This window comes from Pipistrellus kuhlii, unplaced genomic scaffold, assembly GCF_014108245.1.
Source record: "Pipistrellus kuhlii isolate mPipKuh1 unplaced genomic scaffold, mPipKuh1.p scaffold_m20_p_6, whole genome shotgun sequence".
Lineage (NCBI taxonomy): Eukaryota > Metazoa > Chordata > Mammalia > Chiroptera > Vespertilionidae > Pipistrellus > Pipistrellus kuhlii.
The window spans coordinates 38,074,660-38,095,801 of NW_023425562.1; the positions used below are offsets into that span (position 1 = coordinate 38,074,660).

Genomic DNA, 21,142 nt, shown 5'->3' on the forward strand with positions numbered 1-21,142 from the left:
ACGCAAGTCAGTGGAAGCAGCCTCGCCAGGGTGCTAGGATACCCAGGTGCCGGCTGCCCTGTAGAGACCAAGGTCAAGATGCTGCAGCCTCTTCTAGGGACTTAACTGTACCAAAATGGAGAAGGAATAGACGTGAAATTCAAAACTAAAGGAAAAAAATATCCCAGGAACAAAAGTCCCATCTTTAGAGGAATAAGGATACTAGTTTTAACCTGGGAATATAAAATAAAAAATTGCCATTTAATCTTTTGGGCTGCTAGTTCCATGACCAAGTGATTGTCAGGTGGCCCTTTATTGAGGTGCCTGCCAATTGTCAGACTGTCACATCTCAGCCATCATAAACTTGTCAACCGTTGGCCAGCAGAACTGAGCTTTCTTGAGGACAATTTCTCTGCTTGACAGACGGGTTAATGATGTAAATACGGTTTAAAAGATGTCTCTAAACACCGAAGTGACAAATGGAACATACTTAATGCCCAGAAGAATAATTTAGCATTGGTATGCCATTTACTGGTCATTCATATGAATTCATCAGCTCACATCCCCTAAGAATGGAAGCATGGCTTAATTTTAGTTATTAGATGTAACTGATTGTAACCTTATTTGACTTGTACTTGACCTCTATTCTTTTCAGACTTTTGACTAGTTCCTATTAGTTTGTTTCTTAGCCCCTCACATTCAGGATCTTTCAAACCAAGCCATCCTTTGGCAACTTGTCCCTTGTCCTTCAGGTTCAAAACCTCGCCGACATTTTCAAATCAACTTTTACCTCCAGCATCCAGGTCATTCATAAACCAAGTCCTATTGATTTTACTTTCCAGCATGTCTGGTCTTGGTTGCAGATCTCTGCTCTATGGCTCTAGCTCAGCCTCTGCTGACCCAGCATCTCACCTGGACCTTTGCCACTGTGTCCTACCCAGTGTTCTGCCCGATCTCACCTGAAGGATAGCACGCTCCTCCCCTTTGCACAGCCTGGTGCCAACTACAGAAAGTGTCAAAGGGGACCAAAATGAAAATACGTGTATCTCCCCTTTGAGGAGCTCATAGTTTTAGCTCATCCATTACAGTGTGGCCAGAGAAACCTCCCTACAGCATCTTCCTGTCCTCATACCCCCCCTAACGTAGGCCCTCCAGCTCCCATCACAGCACCTGTAATTGTATCTGCAGGCCCTGGTGGGAATGTGTGGTCTCAGAAAGTCTGGGATATGCCATTGGAGCCCACTGTGACTTCCCTTATGGCTTTTTCCTTCCTGGCAGGGTCTGTTGGCCAAATGTCACCTGTATCTTCAACATAGAAGCCACTTCTTGCCAGGCAGTCGCTCCGCTGTGGCTGGGTCAGCTTTCCCAGAGAAGCCACCTGAGCCACCTCCTATTCTCTGTGGTCTCTGTGCACCACGGCTGTGTTGGTTCAGTTGTGTTCATTGAGGGGGCTGAAGGTGTTTCTGTGTCTGTGCCACTTCTGTTACCCTGTTTCCCCGAAAACAAGACAGTGTCTTATATTAATTTTTGTTCCCAAAGATGCGCTAGGTCTTATTTTCAGGGGATGTCTTATTTTTCTGTGAAGAAGAATACGGTACACATTTATTGTTAAATGAAAATAAAGGAAATTACCTGTATACAGTACGGTAGTACGGTAGTTGTCAACACAAACCAAACTGTGAATCCTACAGTATCAAGAATTTACTCATTTATTCAATGACAATCATGTCATCATCTTCTGGAACATCATCATAACAATCCAGTTCCTGACTTTCCTGGTGAATTTCTTGTGACTCCATTTCTTTCAGAATCAGTGGACCAAATCTCTCATGTTTAGCCTAGGGGGGCCTTATTTTTGGGGGATGCCTTATATTTCACTCAGAAGGAAACCTGTAAGTAGGTCTTATTTTCGGAGGAAACACGGTATTTGAGCACTAAAGCTGCTCTGCTCAAATGTTTGGGGGACCCAGGATTCTAGGAACCCATGGTTTAGGGGTCAGCACTTAGGGCCCTTCTGGGGTGCCCACATTCACTGTTTCTTCTCTCCATCTGGTCATCCTCTTCTGCTCTGAGTTTCATCAACAGCCCTATTCTAACCAGGGGCCCTTCCTGCCTGGAAGCTTAGTAGCCTTCAAGAGTCTGAACACTTTGGGTGGGTGTATCTGCCCTCCCACCCTACTTCCCCAGCATTCCTTAGCATGCTGCTTGCTGTCACCCTTCTGGGCCTGGCTGGCTCTTCTCTCCCTCTGCCAGTGACTTCCTGATTGCTCGGGTCAGGAGTTGGAGTGGTGGGGCAGCCCCATTGGGCCTGGTGCCTCAGCCTGTGGCTGCTGAAAACAAGTAGTTGGTTGTCCTGTATCTGTTTTCCAAGTTGGACTCTATATCCAGTTGACTTGTACCTCCAGTTTACAGCGCTGGGAGCTAGTGGGGAGGGGCTGAACCAAGGCCTCCAGGAGTCCCTTGATTGCTCTCTGATATGAGCTGCCTGAGCCAGAGGGAAGTGGGGCAAAGGGTGGTGTTCAGACCTTTGCACCTGCAGGAATTTCAGGGCCCATGCTTTGCCCTTGTTGGTTGGAGGACTGGCTCCTTCAGCTCCTGTGTGTAAAATAGGAGAGGACATATCCCACTTCACCCAGTGGGACAATGGCAGCCACACCTGCTCACACTGCACTGGCTGGTCATTGTAAGGGGGAGGGCAGGGATAGTCCCCAACCAGGCTTCTAGAGAAAATGGCTTTTGTTTTTACCTTTTCTAAAGTTGAAAATACCTTTTAAAAGCTTATAAAAAGTTAAGTTTCTAGACATCATAATGGTGCTTAGTACGTCACTTTAGGTTTACTGATGACATCTCACCAGCCCTACCTTTTCCTGTGCAGAGGCCTATTCTGACCCTCACCCTCCAATCCTATATAATAAAAAGGCAATATGCAAATAGACCAAATGGCAGAACAACCAATGAAAGCATACTAAGCTAATAATATGCTAAGGCTGCTCAACTGCTTGCTATGGCATGCAGAACATGGCAGGCCTCAGCAGCAGGCAGCAGAGTGCAGAACATGGTGGGTGTGGGTTGCTGCAGGATGGTGGAGCAGGTGGGTGGGGGGCTCCAGACCAAGGAGAGGTGCCAGTGGCTGTCAAAAGGGTGAGCCCCTGGTGGTTACTAAAAATTCTTTGCTCCCTTGTGCCAGTCCTGCCTGGTGCTCACACCTGCTGCTGGCACCAGCCCCGATTGCCCCTCAGGGCTCCTCCATCTCCCCTGCTCCTGAGGGGTAATTGGGGAAGTAGCCCTTACTTGTTCCCGATACTGGCACCAGCCCCAATCGCTCCATGCTGTCAGTGGGTGCAAGCAGGGCCGGTGCCATCAGCACGAGCAGGGCTGTGGGCAGACAGAGAACCAGGGGCCAATGGGAGGGGCTGAGTGGGGCCATGGAGGATGGGCTGAGCAGCTAGGGACCTTACTATGCATGAATTTTGTGCACTGGGCCTCTAGTATTGTGTAATTATTTATCCCACCAATTAATCTATATTTGAGGATAAGGATGGAGTCTTTCTCCATTTTGTGGCCTCACTGGCTAGCACAGACTGTTACAATGTATAAATATTTATTGAACACAGGGAGGCTATGTAAATAACTTAGTTTTAATTGCACTTAACAGGGATCTTGTAATTTAAAGGATAACATATAATATGGGTACTAAAGAAACAGATATATTTAATAAAAGCTATCCTAAAGAAACAGTTGTCTTAAAAGAATTCCTCTATAGAGCAATTAATTACCAATTTAGGAAATTCCATGACTCTGACATTCATTAAAATGGGTGTCAGTGGCCCCCTAGTGGCCTCGAGGGATTAAAACATTAGTTTTAAGTTAGAAACACCAAAATTCTCTCAAGATGGCTTGAGAACCATCCTCTGCTGAGCAGAGCGAAGGGTTTGGAGAGGGACAGAAAAATGGCAAAAGACACTTGTTTACGGCAGCAAAAACCAAGACCCCCAAACCTTAGGTGCTGTGAAAACAGAATCCAGAGCTCACTCTTCTGACTTATTACTCTGCACGTTTCAGAGAATTATAAACAGTTTTGGGGGCCATTTCTGAACTATGGAATCATTTTATTGCTTTAAGCAGCTTGTCAGTCTAGCTATGGGACTGTGGTTTGCACCCCTCAGATTCGAGTAAAGACAATGTGCTCTACCTTCTCAGCACCCTGGGGGAGGGTGCCCAAAATAGTAATTGAGATAAATAGAATAGTTAAGAAATTTTTATTTTATTTATTTATTTATTTATTTATTTATTTATTTATTTATTTAAACATTCCAAGATAAAAATTTGTTAAGTAATAGTCCCTGTAAAATGACAGAATAATATAAAATATGTATACCTTTAGATTCGATTATAATATCAACATATAAAGAATAATATATAAGATTTTAAAATCAGGCACATGACTTGTTGCAAGCAGTGTTTTGAGCATTGAAAATAATTAATAAACTCTCAATATGTGAAAATCAAATACCCAGAGTATCACTGGCAGACGCCCCCACAGGGGATCACGATGCTTGGCTTGTCAGCGTCCAAGACATTTTTAAATAAAAATTAATACTATGATAAACAAAACACTAGATAGGATCAGTAGTACTGATTTTTCTTTTCACCTCAGTCTCCACTGTGGCTTGGCAAGGAAGTTTTCTCTTCTCCCCAATTGAGTTTTGTTAGGAAAACGTGTGTTAGAGCCCACTGTCTAGGTAGCTGAAATCCCTGGGTTTCAAGCCAGATACCGTGACATCACCAGGTGCCAACAGTTGGCAAAGTTCATCACTTACCTCATGTGACTCCTTTTAGCGGAGACTCATTCCTGGCTGGGTCTTACCCAGGAAGGCAGAGATTCAAAGTGTGAGAGGGACTTGCTCACCCATTGTTGTTGGCTTTGAAGGTGGAGAAAGGGACCAAGAACTCAGGAATGGCAGTGGCCCCTAGAAGCTGAGAACGGCCCCACATAGGGCCCTTGGTTCTACAACTGCAAAGAACTGAATTTGCCTAAAACTCAATGACCAAGAAAACAGATCCTCTCCGAGAGCCTGAAGAAAAGATCAGAGCCCTGCTAACTCTGATTTTAGCTGAGTGAGACCCACATTGGACCAATTACAGAACTGAGCAATAATACATTTGGGTTGTTTTAAGCCATTAAGTGTGTGGCCATTTGTTACAGCAGCCATAGAAAATGAATAGTTTCCAGATGGCAGAAGCTGGGGAGGTGATTGGAACCATATCTGTGGCTTGTCAACATCTACAGGTGCTGGTAGTTAATACGAGATGACAATAAATTGGTGAGAGGGCACCAATACTGTCTGCCACAAAATGGAAACACAAATGCACACACATGCACATGTAAAATGAGAGGAGCCTGACCACAGCAGATACATTCTTCAGTTTTGGAGACCAACTGAGTATGATTTCAAAATTCATCATTGGATCAGAATGAATGAATTTACTGTCCAAACCCCACGACATGTCATGAGGGCTATCTCAGGAGCAGATGGAAAATGGGTTGTTTTATGGAAGTTGTACATTATTGCTAACCGGACCAACTCTCAAATAGTCACCCATGAAAAACATCACCCATGAGTGATGCTAAATCATGTTGTTTTTATTCTTTCTGTCTTTAGCTGGGGAGTTAGATCTATTTTCTTGCCAATGATTTCTTTGTTAAGGAGAGAGAGCATATGTCAGACTTAACTCTGACAAAAGGGACCCCTGATTGGGGATGAAGAAGGAACAAAAGCCTTGGAGAAAAATGACGGAATCACTTTCTATTTCATATAAATGACATAAGGGGATACTGCATATAGTCAATTTCAGAAAAGATTTTGAAGATGGGAGTAAGCCTGTGGACAGATGCCAGAATCAGAATAGGAAATTGCAGTTTATTAAAGCAGCTCTTTTAAGAACAGAAACTTTAACATGAGTTATTAAACTATAGAAGGAAAGAAAACAGAGCTATCTAAAATACTGCATTATTACATTTTCCAATGGTTATACAGAACCTGAGTACAGATATTTTTTCTTTTGAAAAATAGTTTTGATTATAAAAGTAACCTAATAAGCTAGTATTTTAAAGGGGCATGGTATGGTATACTACAAAATGGGAGGTACATAAAGATGAATTTTTAGGAAAAATCTGTCCTAAACCTTAAAAATAGGGTTAGGAGGTAGGCTAAATGCCAGACAGCTGAGACCAGGTTTCTGGGACACTATGGTTTGAGCAGGTCCTATGAAAAGGTGGAGGACTGCAAGCAGACCTCTCAGCCTGTTAAATGTTGCCATGTCAGTCAAGGATAAGGGTACTGAATGGGACATTCTATTGGAAAGAAGAAGAAAAAATGGGTGAGACAAAGACCACGTTAGGAATTCACACAGCCAATTCAAATATGTTACGTCAGGGAGATAAGATGTCTGTTGTGATACTTTCTCTAGTTTGTAAATGTTTGAGATTGTTCACAATTAAAATTTAAAAATATTTAAAACAAGCGGTTAAACTGAAGTATGAGCTAAACTAAGCAGGGAGATGGTCTAAATGCTGGTGATTGCTTACCTGGGGGCCCATCTATCCCAAATATCCTACAAGTTCAAGTACCCATCAGAAATTTCTGCATAGTTCTGAGGGTGAAGGAAAAAGCATTTTATGGGGATGCCACAAAACTGAAGCTAATATAGATAAGGACATTTTTAGACATGTCCCAGCACCTAGCGAACTTTATACAGATATGTGATATGCTCTTGTTAAGGTCACTATTTTCCAAATACCCTGTAACTATGTCAGATAAAACAGGTGTCAATATTCAAACAGTCTTCCACACAGACTTAAGTGACTCACTTCCCTGCTGCTTCCAGCAGTGATGTCTTGGTGCAAGTTCTAAAGGGCTGGGGCACTTCATGGGGACTTGCTATGGTCCAGGCATTTGTATCTGCTACCTTTCAGTCATCCTCACAAGCCAGCCAGTGAGGCTGAAGGAGGCTAAGGTACCTGCACAAGCCCACACAGCTGGTGAGAACAGAGGCAAGTCCTTTAGACTTTAGGGCAGTCACTTTCCCAATATGTACAATGGCCCTGATTCTCATACAATGTGCACAATCTTCCTATGACCACTTTGAAGAGAATTTGGTTCCTACAGTTTTCAAGTATTTTCAGATATTTATCTCATCAGATACCAAAGTATATGGAAGGTAGCTGGTTATGACATGTTAATTTTTATTCCATAGATTTTATATAGCTACTAGAGGCCTGGAGCATGAAATCTGTGCACAGGAGGGGGGAGTGTACCTCAGCCCAGCCTTCATCCTCTTCAATCTGGAATCCTCCAGGGATGTCCGACTGCCCGTTTAGGCCCAATTCTGGTAGGATCATGTCTAAACCGGCAGTTGGTCATCCCTCTCATAATCCAGGACTGCTGGCTCCCAACTGTTCACCTGCCTGCCTTCCTGATTGCCCCTAACTGCTTCTGCCTGCCAGCCTGATCACCCCCTAACCACTCCCTTGACAGCCTGATTGATGCATAACTGCTGTCCCCTGCAGGCCTGGCCACCCCAACCTGTCATCCCCTGCAGGCTTGGTCACCTCTAAGTGCCCTCCCCTGCAGGCCTGGTCACCCCTAACTGCCCTCCCCTGCAGGCTGGGTCCCCCCCAACTGCTCTCCACTACATGCCTAGGTCCCCCCCATCTGCCCTTCCCTGCATTCTGGTCACCCCCAATTTCCCTCCTCTGTTGGCCTGATCCCTCCCAACTGCCCTCCCCAGCTGGCCATCTTGTGTCCACATGGGGGCAGCCATCTTGTGTGTGGGAGTGATGGTCAGTCTGCATATTATTTTATTGGCTAGGTTAGAGGCCTGGTGCACAGGTGGGGGCCAGCTGGTTTGCCCTGAAGGATGTCCCAGATCAGGGTAGGGGGTCCCTTGGGGCATGGGGTGGCCTGAGTGAGGAGCCTGTGGAGGTTTGCAGGCTGGGTTTTATTTATCCTATACAATTGGTGACAGCCATTTCTGTTGAGATTTATGCATCTCCTATAATTGAAACTTTGTAGCCTTGAGTGGAGGCCTAGGCTGGCAAGGGGAGGCAGAAAGCTTGGCTTCCTCCATTGCCTGGGAAAGACAAGCCTTCCTCCTTCTCTCTGTGGCTACAGCCATCTTGGTTGCGTTTACTTGCATATTTGCTCCTGATTGGCTGATAGACCTGGCTTATGGGTGTAGCGGAGTGATGGTTAATTGCATACTACTCTTTTATTAGGTAGGATATTACATAAAAAAGCACAAAACAATGAACTCTATTTTCTTATTTACATGATGCCCAGATCACCTAAAATATGCACTATTTCAAGATTTTTATTCTACAGGAAAATTTGATTCAGTTATTCTAAATGCAACAACTACCCAGTTCCATTCACTTTTATGAACTGTACTCTTTCCTGACTATTCAAAACTGACTCTGGGAGAGCTGTGCAGAGCAGAGTTGACAGTCTGCACCATGCAACACCCATGAGGAAATGGCCTGGGTGCTGAGCCTTTCATCTCAGGATCGGTTATCTTCAAGGACAATAGTTCTTCTAGGATAAGCTTCAAGGTCTACAAATATATATCGGAATTCATATTCACCACTTTCTGGGTTCTGGAAAAAAAAAAAAAAGATTTCAAGGTGGCATTTTTCCTTCCAGTGCATTCCACAACTGCGCACTTAGACCAAGTCTCCCCCACTCCTCACCTCCTTCACTTCCGCATGCACTGTCCCCTGCTTCCCAGGCTCGGAACCCTGGATGTAGAACTTCACTCGCACGTGTTTCAGCCCATCCTTTACATATTCAATAAAACTGTCAAGAAAAGGAAAGAACAAACACCTAAATCCCTTTCATTGAAAAACAATCCCAAGCCTTCCAAATGCAAGCCACGTGCAGTACCTGACGTGCTGCCTTCGACCACGTCTTGTCAGCTCCCCATATCCTTTAATAGGCTCACCAAAGACACTTATTACCTGCAGAATACAACATTTTATTATTTTATTTAATTTTTTTTTTAAAGTTTCTTAGGAAAATATTTCAGTAAGCCTAGGACCCTTTCAAAATGACAACTCCAATAATGAAAAAAGAAAAGCTATCATGAAAAAAATCACCCCATAACTAACTAAAATATTCCCTGTGCAGAGACTGATCCAGGTAACTTTATGGTGCTGCTTGCAGCTTTAGAATTGCATTGGTGAAGTGAAGCTACTCCCACTCTTCACAAAAAGAAGCACCACCAGTGCTCATATATTTAAATGCCTGAACATTTGCAGTGAAACTTATCTAATGGGGTCTAATACTAAAGGCTATGGGACAAAATTTTTTTTTAAGTCATTAAGCCCAGTGGGAAAAAAACCTCATGTTTAAATATTTAACGAACATAAACATTTAATAACAACCTATTTAAAACAAACCAGATCTATAGGTGTGAATCAATTACTAATGGCAATGAAATGGAAATATAATTTTTATTGAATTTAAAATGCAAACACTTTCGAACCTTAAAAAAATGGTATCAAACTAAAACAAATGTTGCCTCAAGTCTATAAAATTTGTGTTATTTTGTGTTGGGCATCTTCAGCATCACATTTTTCTTTCAAAAGTAAAGAAATAAAGCGTAAGATGAGAAGTAAACTTAAGAACTGTGGAGCTGAGACGAATGGCACAACTGTTCAAACAACATAATACTAGTAAACACATCAGTACCAAACATGAGAGCTTTCTAGTCTTTAACCAGGTACAGTGCTGACAACATTGACTATTGGAATTTAATTATCTGTAGAGCCCTTGGAGGCAGCAAATTAAGTTATGACTTCATACTATCCTCCTCTGTTTATTCTCTGTATTTTGTTTTGTTCAAAAGGCTGAAGATCTAGGAAAGGCTGAGTTTGTGAATGACATCTCTTTAGAGATGCATCCTAACATTTAATTATGCGACTCCTATTTATTTTCATCTCTTTGTCAGTTTCCCCTTCTGCAAATGGGATAATAGCAGAACTCGACACAATGGTTTATGTACGATTTAATAAGGACAATGCACTGAAATGCTAAGCACAGTCCTTGGCTCCTACTATGCTCTCCATAAGAATTACATATTTACCATGAAGTTTCATAATAACAGTCTTATAAAAAGGAATGATGTGAAAGACACTTAAGAACTGTGTAGCTGTTTTAGGCTCTGGTATATTCTAAGCATTTATTATCTATGATAACTAGTGAAATGACTTTGTCTTATATAATTAAGATGAAAACACTATCAGTAGATGTTTGGGTGCAAGTATAGAATAAAGAGCTAAAAGCATAAACAACTCAAACATTATTATTATATAAATTTCACTGGTCTTAGAACCAGTATGTGAATTCTGCCTACTCTCTCTTCCTATTATCAGAGTTTGTGTAACTCTACCTTGAGGACTCACCTCGGGATGTGATCTGCACTTTTCTAAGGCTTTCCCATATATCTTATTAGGACTGGATGAAGAAAAAAGTTCTTTAAATATCACATAAAACAGGCCACCTGAAAGTCACAGAAAAAGAAGATCAAGCAAAGTCAGGGCGATACAATTAGTAAGTGAAATAGATATTCGGCTTTTATACTTGCTGTGTTTTCAACCTGTAATGCTGATTCCAATAATCACCACTATTAAATAGGTAAAATCTCTTCCAGCTTCTTTAACTGTAAAGAGAAAAAAAGCACTGAGTCACACATGTGCCAGACACAAGCAGGAACCTTCAGTATTTCTAGGTGAGGTGTGGACTTAGGACCTATGAATGGGTTTGTGTTCTAAAGCAGCTGTTCTCAAATATCCCTGTGAATCAGAATCAATCAAAAAACATCTGAGAGGGGGATGGTAGAGATGGTGCTATTCTTAGAGACTGAAATGTACAAGGGTGGTGGTCCCCATCATATTCCCATGTCATTCACCAGTCTTCCTCTTACAGAATCCACAGATACTAGAGGATGACATGGCCCAGAGAACACATTATTTTCCACCTCTATTGACAAGGAGCAACAGACAGTAATAGTGGATATGTATTGTCTTGCCCAGGATGTTACCTTTCCCAATGTGTGATAATATAGTTTACGACCTGGACATTCTGGGCCTGGGATGTCTAATACAGCAGCAACATGCCACACAGGGCTATTTTATTTAAAAATTGAGTTCCTCACACTAGCAACATTTCAAGTGCTCAACAGCAACAGGTGGCTAGTGGCCACCATACTGGGGCAGCCCACATACAGAACATTTCCATCACTGAACAACTTTTAATTGAATAACCATGCTCCAGACTGAGCATAGAAAAAAAAATGGAAGCTCATAAAATCCTTGTGAATGGTTGTCCTAAAGAGCATTGGCCTGGCTATTAGAAAACCGAGATTAGGAAAAATCTGTAGTTAATATTCAGTTGTGTGAAACTGGGAAAGTGTGCCTCCTACATTACAATACTAACATTGGGAAGATTGAATGTCAGAGTCAAATGGATGAAATAGCACCTGGACAATCTCTCTCCACACAGAACTAAAAGTTGAGAAAATTTTTGTAGACATAATTCAACAAAGTTATATCAAAGTCAACTTTCAAATTTGAGTTCAAATCTATGGAGAATATTGCATACGCTTATATTCTCTGATGCTAAACTATGTTTAGCGGTTCTACGTTTTATTTTGTGTGAGCTGTCTTTCCAGATTTTGCATTGAACTTCTACAAAATGGTACGGGCAACTGTTGTCATGTTTGTTGAAAGTCTGGTCCTCACTGGAGATTTCTCTTTACCTTTCTGTGCTGCTGAGATGGCGGTTTCCCCTCTCTGACTGTGCACAGATACTTGCTTGTTGCTGTCCTCCTTGGCCCTCTGGAGGCCCTGTCCCTGTGTCCAGATGGTCCTCGGGGTGACTCCAAGAATACATCCAGATGGCACCATTTTCTGCTCGTGCAGCCCCCATCTCAAACTGGCCTCAGTCTTCAAGCAAGCTTTGTTAAGTACAAAGTATGGCAAATACGAGCGCTTCCCCGAGGACCTGTGCAGCTTCTCCGTATACTGTACAGCTCGTAGAAAAGAACAAATCATGTTCACAGCAACCCGCTCCGTTTAGGGAAGATGACAACTTCCACTAGCAAAGAGCTTCACTGGCCCCTCCACGCCCAGCCTGATGCGTGCTCAAGTGCACACATTCACGCCGGTAAGGCAGCACTGCGTGCACGACAAAAACGTTAGCTCCAGCAGCGTTAAGACGAAAGGTCTCCCGAAAGAAATTTGCTGTCCACCTTCCCTTCTCTTTGGTCCTCTTTTTTTTACTTGAATAAATGTGCTCCGCTTACCTTCTAGGCTGACATTCACACTCTGCCCGCCATGCCTTTGCAAAGTAGCCTGGGAAACCACTAGGAATCCTGGGAATAGTAGTTTGAGAACGTCACTCCTCGCGGAGTTGCTGCGGCGGAGACTACATCTCCCACAGTGCACGGTGGTCAGAAGCAGGCGGTACTCTCGCCGTCTCCCAGTCGACCTTGCGCGGATGGCCCTACGCTGCTCTTACCGTAATCTGTTTTGGCAGGATTCGCGCCGTAGTTGTGAGCAAAGTAGTTCTAGAACGCACCAAAGTCAAGTTAACATTTGCAAACTGTGTGTCCCTCGATTCTCTATAGAGGACTGCGTAAACTGAAAATTCCTCGGGTCTGATGGTGGCTTTCCCCTCCCTTATGGGCAAATTATGGATAGCCTCTGAATTTCAATTCTTCTCTCCCTCTACCCCCACCCCTCCGCCTGCCCCAAATTAGACAGAAGTAGCGCGAACTACCCTAGAGCTGAAAAGTGGGGAGGAACGAGGCCGCCACAGTTGCGACACGGGTGTTAAAAAAAACTCCGAGCGCTAAGAAGTTTCTAGAAGCCCCCAGGGGGCGGGTGGAAAGACGCGTCTGCCTGTGCGCCTCGGGGGAGCGTGCCGGAGGTGGGTGGGCGTGGGTAAGCGCGAGCGGCGCCGAACCTTCGCGACTTCGCGCCGCCCACGCTTTACCGCCAGGTCGCCATGGCGACCGGACGCGCCCGGCTCCTGCACCAGCACTGGCTGGGAGTGCAGGCGCTGCGCCTGCCTCTCCGCGGCCTTGGCGCCATCCCGGGGAGCATCCCAGGGTTCAGGTGATGGTCCCCTCCCTTCCTGCCGTCCCTTCCCATTTCTGTTCTCCGGCCCCTCTCTGGCGCGTCGCGGGCGGCTCCTGTTAAGGAACGGTCTGGAAAGACGGCGGGAGGAAGTGTCTTCCACTTGGAAGCGTGGGGTCACCTCAGGTCATGGTATGAGTCGAGGAGCCCCAAGAAACCTCCCCTCCCTTTCCGTTAAGTCGGTTAGTGGGCACTGCGGGCGTAGGAAGCCCCTCAGCCCCTGAGCAGCGGCTCGCGGCGCGTGAGCTCCACCTGCCCCGACACAGGTGCCCGCCTCCAGGTCCTGGAAGGGCACTGCTCCGCAGCGCGCCCCCAGAGTCCTTCCTCATTCGGAGACCAGGAGTCACCTTTCGTCTTTTTATGACTTTATAACTTAGAGAAGTAGAAACGTTATGATTTTCTGTACTGACCACGATTCCTGGATACTCGAGGACACAGGACCCCTAAGCAGATCCCCCGCGTGGAGTGCGCCCTCCAGTGCAACGCTTTCTTGCATTTCCAACACTTTCTGCTAGGCCAAGTCTGAGTCTCTAAGCAGGATGTCTTCAAGAGGTCACCCCGTAGGGTTCAGATCCAAACGGTCTCCTGCTGGTGTTCCTGCTGGGGCCTCTGGTGGTCTCTCCTTCTGACGTCTAACGACTCGTCCCCTCCATTTCTCTTGGGGAGCCAAGGGAGTGGGGGGGGGGGGGTCCTATTCCACACCGAGAAAAGGCAACTTTGAGGAGTGAGATGGGGAAGGGGCAGGGAGAAGAAGGCTGCAACTGCTTTACTGATCTTAACGCCCAGGGGAAATGGCCCTTTTCCCAATGCGAATGAGCCAGCCAGTATGTGAGAAGTATCAACCTGCTATCATGGTACTTTACTATTCATTTCATCCTGAGCGTTCCTAGCTCTGTACCCATCATCCCGGTTAGTTTACCAGGTGTAGGGATAATGCTGAGGACAGTTTGCATTCTTGAGAATTACCTTTTTACTTTGAAGTCTTCTTGATTTACAGATGTAAAAAGTTGCGCATGTTATGTCTTCTAATACACCAGATGTATCTTACCCTTAAGCATTAAAAAGGGGTTGTTACTTACCGGTTCCACTACTTGTCAGTTTTGTTTTCCTGATTCTCCAGGTCTAGGTCCCATGTCCACCCTAGGGTTCCAGCACCTCACTTTCTCCGGTTTCTGAAGCAGGGACCTACCTGCCCCTCAGTGTTATGGCAATAGTTGGTTCTACAGAGTGAATATCTGTAATGGTAGATACACCGCAACTCTTGAGACAAATGCTTGCAAAAATTCTTGGAAGTAGGAGAGAAAGGCTGGGATTTAAATAGGGAGCTTAAACTTTATTTTTTTTATTTACTTATTTTTTCAAATATATTTTATTGATTTTTCACTGAGAGGAAGAGAGAGGGATAGAGAGTTAGAAACATCGATGAGAGAGAATCATCCATCAGCTGCCTCTTGCACACTCCCTTCTGGGGATGTGCCCACAACCAAGGTACATGCCCTTGACCAGAATCGAACCTGGGACCTTTCAATCCGCAGGCTGTCGCTCTATCCACTGAGCCAAACCGGTTTTGGCGGGAGCTTGAACTTTTTTTTTTTATTATTATTATTTTTTTTAATTAAATTATCTGTGTACATATTTTAACATTGCGCCCCCTCCCGTACATACCCTCCCTCCCCAGAGTTTTGTGTCCATTGGCTGTACTTATATGCATGTATACAAGTCCTTCGGTTGATCTCTTATCTCCCCCAGATCTCCCTACTCTCCCTGCTGTAATTTTATAGTCTGCTTATTGCTTTACTGTCTTTATATCTGACTTTTGGTTTGTCAGTTTATAATGTTCTTTAATATCCATAAATGAGTGAGGACATGTGGTATTTCTCTTTCATTGACTGGCTTATTTCACTCAGCATGATGTTCTCTAGTTCTATCCAGGTTGCTGCAAATGATGAGAATTCCTTTTTTTTGATGGCAGCATAATATTCCATTGTGTAGATGTACCATAGTTTTTTGATCCAATCATCTGCTGACGGGCACCTAGGCTGTTTCCAGATTCTAGCTATTGTAGATTGTGCTGCTATGAACATAGGGATGCATATATCCTTTCTGATTGGTGTTTCTAGTTTCTTGGGATATATTCCTAGGAGTGGGATTACTGGGTCAAATGGGAGTTCCATTTTCAGTTTTTTGAGGAAACTCCACACTGTTCTCCACAGTGGTTGCACCAGTCTGCATTCCCACCAGCAGTGCACGAGGGTTCCTTTTTCTCTACAACCTCGCCAACACTTGTCGTTTGTTGATTTGTTGATGTTGGCCATTCTGACAGGTGTGAGATGGTACCGCATTGTTGTTTTGATTTGCATCTCTCGGATAATTAGTGACTTTGAGCATGTTTTCATGTGCCTTTTGGCCTTCCTTCTGTCTTCTTTTGAAAATATTCTATTTAGGTCCATTGCCCATTTTTTAATTGGATCATTCATCTTCCCTTTATTTAGTTGTATAAGCTGTTTGTAGAGGGAGCTTGAACTTTAAATCATTTTGCTACTATTACTTAGTCTTCTCCCCTCCCCCACGATATTTTATTTATTTAAAATAGTTGTTTTAATTGATGAGTATGTTGACTAATTTAACTTATAGGACCTTGAATTTCCCTAGTTTGACTTAATGAAATTATAATTTCTAGAGGTTGTAAATAATCTGAAGTTCACTTTAGGGGGAAAAAAAGAAGATAGTTTTTATATGTAGTGCTCTGGCCTCTGGTTTGTATCCCAAACAAGTCACTGTGATTGCCTAGTTAATGCCTTAGTTTTCTGATTTGTGAAATGAGAGACTTATGAGATCTGTTTTAATTGTGGGAAAACATCAATAAATAGGCTGTACTTTCAAGTGAATAGGTGCCAGTGCGTAGGTGAACACATGGAGTGTCTTCCTTACATGTAAAATAAATGCAGCAATTGGGGGAAGTGTTAAATAATTTAATTGATAAATAGTGTAATCGATTTTTATCACAAGACACACACACATATGTTATCTACTTTAATACAACATTTGAATTAATTTTTAAAGACCAAATAAGACACTTCAAAGAAGTTTTGAGCTGTCTGTAAGTTATGCCTCTAGATATTGGGGACCAGGTACCCAGGATGCTGTGAAAGGTTTTGAGAACCACTGCTCCAGCCTGAAGGATTGTGCTATGAGACTGATTCCATAACTTCTTGTGTGTGTGTGTGTCTCAATGTTGAAATCAAAACAACAAAACCCCCCCAATTTATTACACACTCAATATATTAAGTAATGTTAGAAAGTACATTAAGTTCTGTTCTTTCAATCCTCCAGCCCCCATTTAAAAGCAACCATCACCAAAAAGCTTTGTAACCTTGTAATCCTGTGAATCAGATCTATTGCTGGTTAACACCTGTTGTCTTCCCTTCCAGACCTCTTTTCTTGGTGTGTTCACCTTTTCTCTTAAGAGAGAAATAAAAAATAAGAATACATATAATTTATACTTATAGCATGCATTTTCAGTTGATACATTCTTAAGCACACAGTTATTGAATGCCTTCTGCATGCTGGTCATGTTGTGGGTGCTGAAGAATCAGCAGTGAATAAAACTCACACAGATCACCTTGCCAATATGCAGCTCATCTTCCAGGGATAGGAAACAAGGAGATAAATAAAATGTATAGTGTTGGATGGTGATATGTGCTAAGGAGAAGAGTAGGGAAGAGGCATAAAGTATTTATGTGAGTGTATGAGTATATGTAAGTACATATATGTGTGTGCGTGAGTGTATATGAGCGTGTGTAGTGTGTATGTGTGTGTGGTGTGTGTGAGTGTGTATGAGTATGAGTGTGTGTAGTGTGTAGGGCATGGATTGGAGTTTTAGAGCTTGGCTGAAGTTCTCAGTGAGACTCCTGAAGGAGGTGAGGGAGTGAGAGGACACTTGGAAGGACATCATGAACTTGTTTCTGTCTCATAGGCTTTCACCTGTGTTGGAAACGTACCCTTTCACTGACTGAGCATTGTTCCTTGTATGGAGGCCATGCAGTTTAACCAACCCCTTTCTTTTTCCCCAGCAGACAACTTTGAGATGGACATTCCTGAGTGAAGTGATAGGGCACATTGTTTTGCCTTAGGCTATATTTCTAGAAATGAAATTCCTGTCTTAAAAAATGTGTGTCTTTAATGATCTTAACAGACACTTCCAGGCTTGGCTTTCCTCACTGTGTGCACCAGTTTCTTCTCCAGGCCCTGAGTGAGCACACCTACTCATCTGCCACAGCCAGTCATCATCATTTATTTGTTTTTGCTAATTTGCTAGGTTGAAATGGATCAATACATCATATTAATTTACTTTTCTCCAGTCCTTTGTTAAGGCAGCCTTAGGAAACTAATCCTATCTAACAAAGAGGGCATATACAAATTGACTGTCATGCCATCAAAAAGCTGGCGGCTCCCGGCCCCTTAGACCCCGTCAGAGTACCCCAGTCCTTTCAGCCACACTGGGCGTGTGTGTGAGACAGGAGCTTCGTGTGGCTGGTCCCACCTTCAGCGCCCCAGCTGCCCAGGACTGGCCTGAAGCATAGGCAGGCCTTGGATGTCAGTTGCCCAGCTGCCCAGGGCCGCCCGAGGCTCAGGTAACTAGGGCTGGCCAAGGTTTGTGCTGCTGGCAGTGGCAGCAGCAGAGGTGTGATGAGGGCATTGCCTTCCCCTGATTGCCAGTTCACCTCCTGTCCCTGAGGGCTCCCAGACTATGAGAGGGGGCAGGCTGGGCTGAAGGACCCACCCTCCAGGGCATGAATTTTCATGCACCAGGCCTCTAATAGAGTTAGAAAATTGTATTTTACCTCTCACTACTGGGTTAGAGCCAGGGCAGTGGATTTGAAACTTCTCTGTTGTGGAAATCTTTGCTTAAACAAAACTTTCAGCAGAAGTACAAAAATATAAGGCACTTTTAATTCTCTGATTAAAAGTGGAGCGGCATAGCTAAACTTTCCAGTTTAGCATCTCCCTGCCTTCTGTCCCTCTGCTTCCTGTGCTGCAGAGCACAGATGAAGAACCACTGCATCAACCTAATTGCTTCCTGTTTCCCCTCCGCACACTGGTTAGAGTCATGGGACAAAGGCACATGGAGTGCCTTTTGCTGGAGCTGGAATGGAGAGGCAGAGTAGTCAGCATTTTTCCCCTTGGTGAATTTGTTACCCTCTGGGATTTGGAAAGGACTCTGGCAGGCATTCTACCTCTCTTGAATTGGATGCCAGCATGCAGATGATAGCTAATGTTTACTGAGGACTTGCTAGGTGCTGCTCAGAAGCACACAGGCAAGGCCAGGTGATCTGTGTGCTTGCTGACGTGTACATCTCGTGTGTTGTCTTTGCATTCAGCATCAGGCTATGCCGAGTCCCTGGGTGGTGCCCTCCCCGTGCTTCCTAAGTGCTGTTTGTGCTGGGGGTTGAGGCCTTACCCTGTTCACACCTGTCCCTGTGGATTCCATTCAGCTTCCACAGACATTGTTGACCTTCTTTCAAGTTCTTGTGATTCCTCATTTCCTCCCCCAGTTATTGCCCATGTCTTCTTTGAACAGTCCAAATATATCCAGGCAACCTGCTTGGTGGAAAGAACTGATGTTGGTTAAGCTGTTGGTCAGCTGGTGAACAAAGTACAGACTCAGAGTATGATGCGGATGAACTGAGCATATGGTTAAGTACGCTCCAGGCCTCCGTCCTTTCCTAATGAGCAGGCTGGACTGAGGGTGAGTCAGTAGCTGGTGTGCATGTGGTAAAGCAAACACTTCCAAATCTTTCCAAGAGAAACAGCCTATCACAGGGAGCGGCCTCTGCCAGCTGCTGCCTAGAAACAGGAGGCCCTGGGCTCAGAGGCTTTCTGGGCTTTTCAGATCCCTGCCCAGCTGCCACTGAGTACCACTGTTTTTGAGGACTAATTTTTAAAAAAACAAAAACAAAAAAACAACACATTTTGGGAACTTCTGAAAAGGACTAATTGCATAAAATATTGTCCCCTGCTTAATCATATCTTAAAAGCCATAGATGGTAAAGTTCACTATTATTTTACATACCACTAAATAATAAAAAAATAGACAATGAAAGTATATTCCATGGCATGTGAGGGGTTAAAGAGTGAAAACATTCATGGGTGAGTGTGTGGTGCTTCTGCGGCTGTGACTGCCGAAGCTGGAGAGGGAACCGGTCCTTGCCCCTCACAGGCCAGCGGAGCTGCGGCTCCTGTTGGTGTTGGCGGGTCTGGGGCACAAATCTAATGTTCTTTTCTTTATCAGGTTCTGTTGTTATATTATTGAAATTGGACAGCTAGTATGTTTTATCTCCTTCCTTATTTCCACTGAGTACATTTTACAGAACCTCTTTGCCGCTGGCAGCCTGTAAGGGGAGTGAGTGTGAGATGTTAGTTTTAGGACCCATTAGACTAAGTCTAGTTTTCAAGCTCCTGACTCAGGACTCAGGTTATCTTCAAGGCTGACCCCCCACTTCCCCTGTGCCTTTCTTTGCAGAGATGAAGTTTCACCGTCTGTAATCTTTGGAGTTTAGGAATCCGTTAAACTGCTGTTGTGGGGAATGGGCAGTTCACTTTGCATTTCAGTGATTTGAATTTTCCATGTTTACTTTCAGGAAGGGGCCAGGTGTCCAGTCTGCTGCAGCCAGTGCCCCTCGGAGGCAGCATGCCCCGTGCGAGAGGCACCGCAGGAAGGCCTCCCCCCACTGCCCTGTGCTTCTGGACAGGTGAGGGGGTGTCGTCTGCCACTTTTTTGGGAGGCTGTTGGGATGGAGTTATTAGAGCAAGTTATAAGCTGCACACACCAAGCTGTTATTCTGAGCTCTCTAACAATAGAATTGTGTAGGAAGAATCTATAACCCGGAGAGTTTGATATGAGTCAGCAGCCTGTCTCCACCACCATTATTAGACTAGTTTTATGAAGCTAAACTTCTAAAAATGATAAGTTGATTTAATTTTCCTTTAAAAAATATTTTTGGAACTTCTGAAAAGGAAGCCTTTTCTTTAAAATTATTCACGTTCCAAATGATACAGACCCTTGAAAAAGAAGAAGATTAAAGTGTCATTCTCTAACTCATGGTTGGGGAATGTTTGGCCTGAGGACCGTGTAAGACCCATGAAATCATTTGATCTGGCCCTGCATTAGGAGTGAGTTAATTGAATGTTTGACCAAATATAGCAGGGTAATTTTTAAGTTGATAATTTTGTGTGTCTTGCAAATGATGTTATAAATATCCAGCCTTGGCCAGTTTGGCTCAGTGGATAGAGCATCAGCCTGTGGACCAAAGGGTCCCAGGTTCAATTTCGGTCAAGGGCAAATGCTGTGTCTTAGGCTCGATCCCCACCAGGGGGAATGCAGGAGGCGGCCAATCCATGATTCTTTCTCATCGATGATGTTTCTCTTTTCCTCCTTCTTCCTTCTTTGAAATCAATAAAAATGTATTAAAAAACAAATAAATATCCAAATGTGCCTTGGCAGAGAAAAGGTTTTGTACCCCTGCTCTAAATGTTCAGGAAGTCTCTGAATTTTTAGATTTCAGGATTTTGGGAACCCACAGCAGGATTCTGTACTGTGGCCTCAGCAATGGTATCTATGGAACATTTTTTTTTTTTTTTAAATTGCACTTTGAAATTGATGCTGCGATGCCTGTGGATTCATGCTGTTCTGAGATTTATGGAGTGCTAGCTATATGCTAAGTGTACTGTGGAGCCCCGAAGGCTTGGAATTATCACAGACATTTTACAGTGGAGGGAATGAAGTTCACATAGTCTACAAATGGCAAAATTCAGATTAAAACCTAAGGTGCCTGATTTCAAGTTTTGTTGTTAGTACTATTTTCATAACTAGCTCAGCTAACAGGGCACATACTTTTAGTGTGTTTTTAAAAAGAAATGAAAAGCCAAAAAGTAAAAAGCATTAAGGATATAAATTCTAGCTCT

The 21,142-nt window shown here is 43.8% G+C and overlaps 2 protein-coding genes across 2 annotated transcripts in view; one reads left to right on the top strand and one right to left on the bottom strand.

Annotated features, from left to right (window-relative positions):
• Nucleotides 1-8,286: 8,286 nt before the first annotated feature.
• On the bottom strand, nucleotides 8,287-12,413 carry TIMM21 (translocase of inner mitochondrial membrane 21). Its single transcript, XM_036419043.2, has 6 exons — nucleotides 11,797-12,413; nucleotides 10,636-10,698; nucleotides 10,442-10,539; nucleotides 8,922-8,995; nucleotides 8,729-8,834; nucleotides 8,287-8,635 (listed from the first exon to the last, which is right to left on the bottom strand). The coding sequence occupies exons 1-6, from the start codon at nucleotides 12,089-12,091 to the stop codon at nucleotides 8,540-8,542; spliced, it is 732 nt and encodes a 243-aa protein (XP_036274936.1). The 5' UTR covers nucleotides 12,092-12,413; the 3' UTR covers nucleotides 8,287-8,539.
• Nucleotides 12,414-12,995: 582 nt separating this feature from the next.
• Nucleotides 12,996-21,142, top strand: part of FBXO15 (F-box protein 15) — a 38,401-nt gene continuing 30,254 nt past the window's right edge. Inside the window, exons 1-2 of the mRNA XM_036419314.2 lie at nucleotides 12,996-13,156; nucleotides 19,819-19,929. Coding sequence (XP_036275207.1) covers nucleotides 13,047-13,156; nucleotides 19,819-19,929 — 221 coding nt within the window. The 5' untranslated portion in view covers nucleotides 12,996-13,046. The remainder of the gene's footprint in view (nucleotides 13,157-19,818; nucleotides 19,930-21,142) is intronic.

What these genes read in the sequence shown, in the direction of transcription:
- TIMM21 (XM_036419043.2), bottom strand. Translation starts at nt 12,091, where the DNA reads ATGATTTGTTCTTTTCTACGAGCTGTACAGTATACGGAGAAGCTGCAC. An exon ending in CATCTCAGCAGCACAGAAAG is followed by an intron (nt 10,699 to 11,796) that starts GTAAAGAGAAAT and finishes TTCTCTTTACAG; the next exon opens with TTAAAGAAGCTGGAAGAGAT. An exon ending in GGTCGAAGGCAGCACGTCAG is followed by an intron (nt 8,835 to 8,921) that starts GTACTGCACGTG and finishes TTTTCTTGACAG; the next exon opens with TTTTATTGAATATGTAAAGG.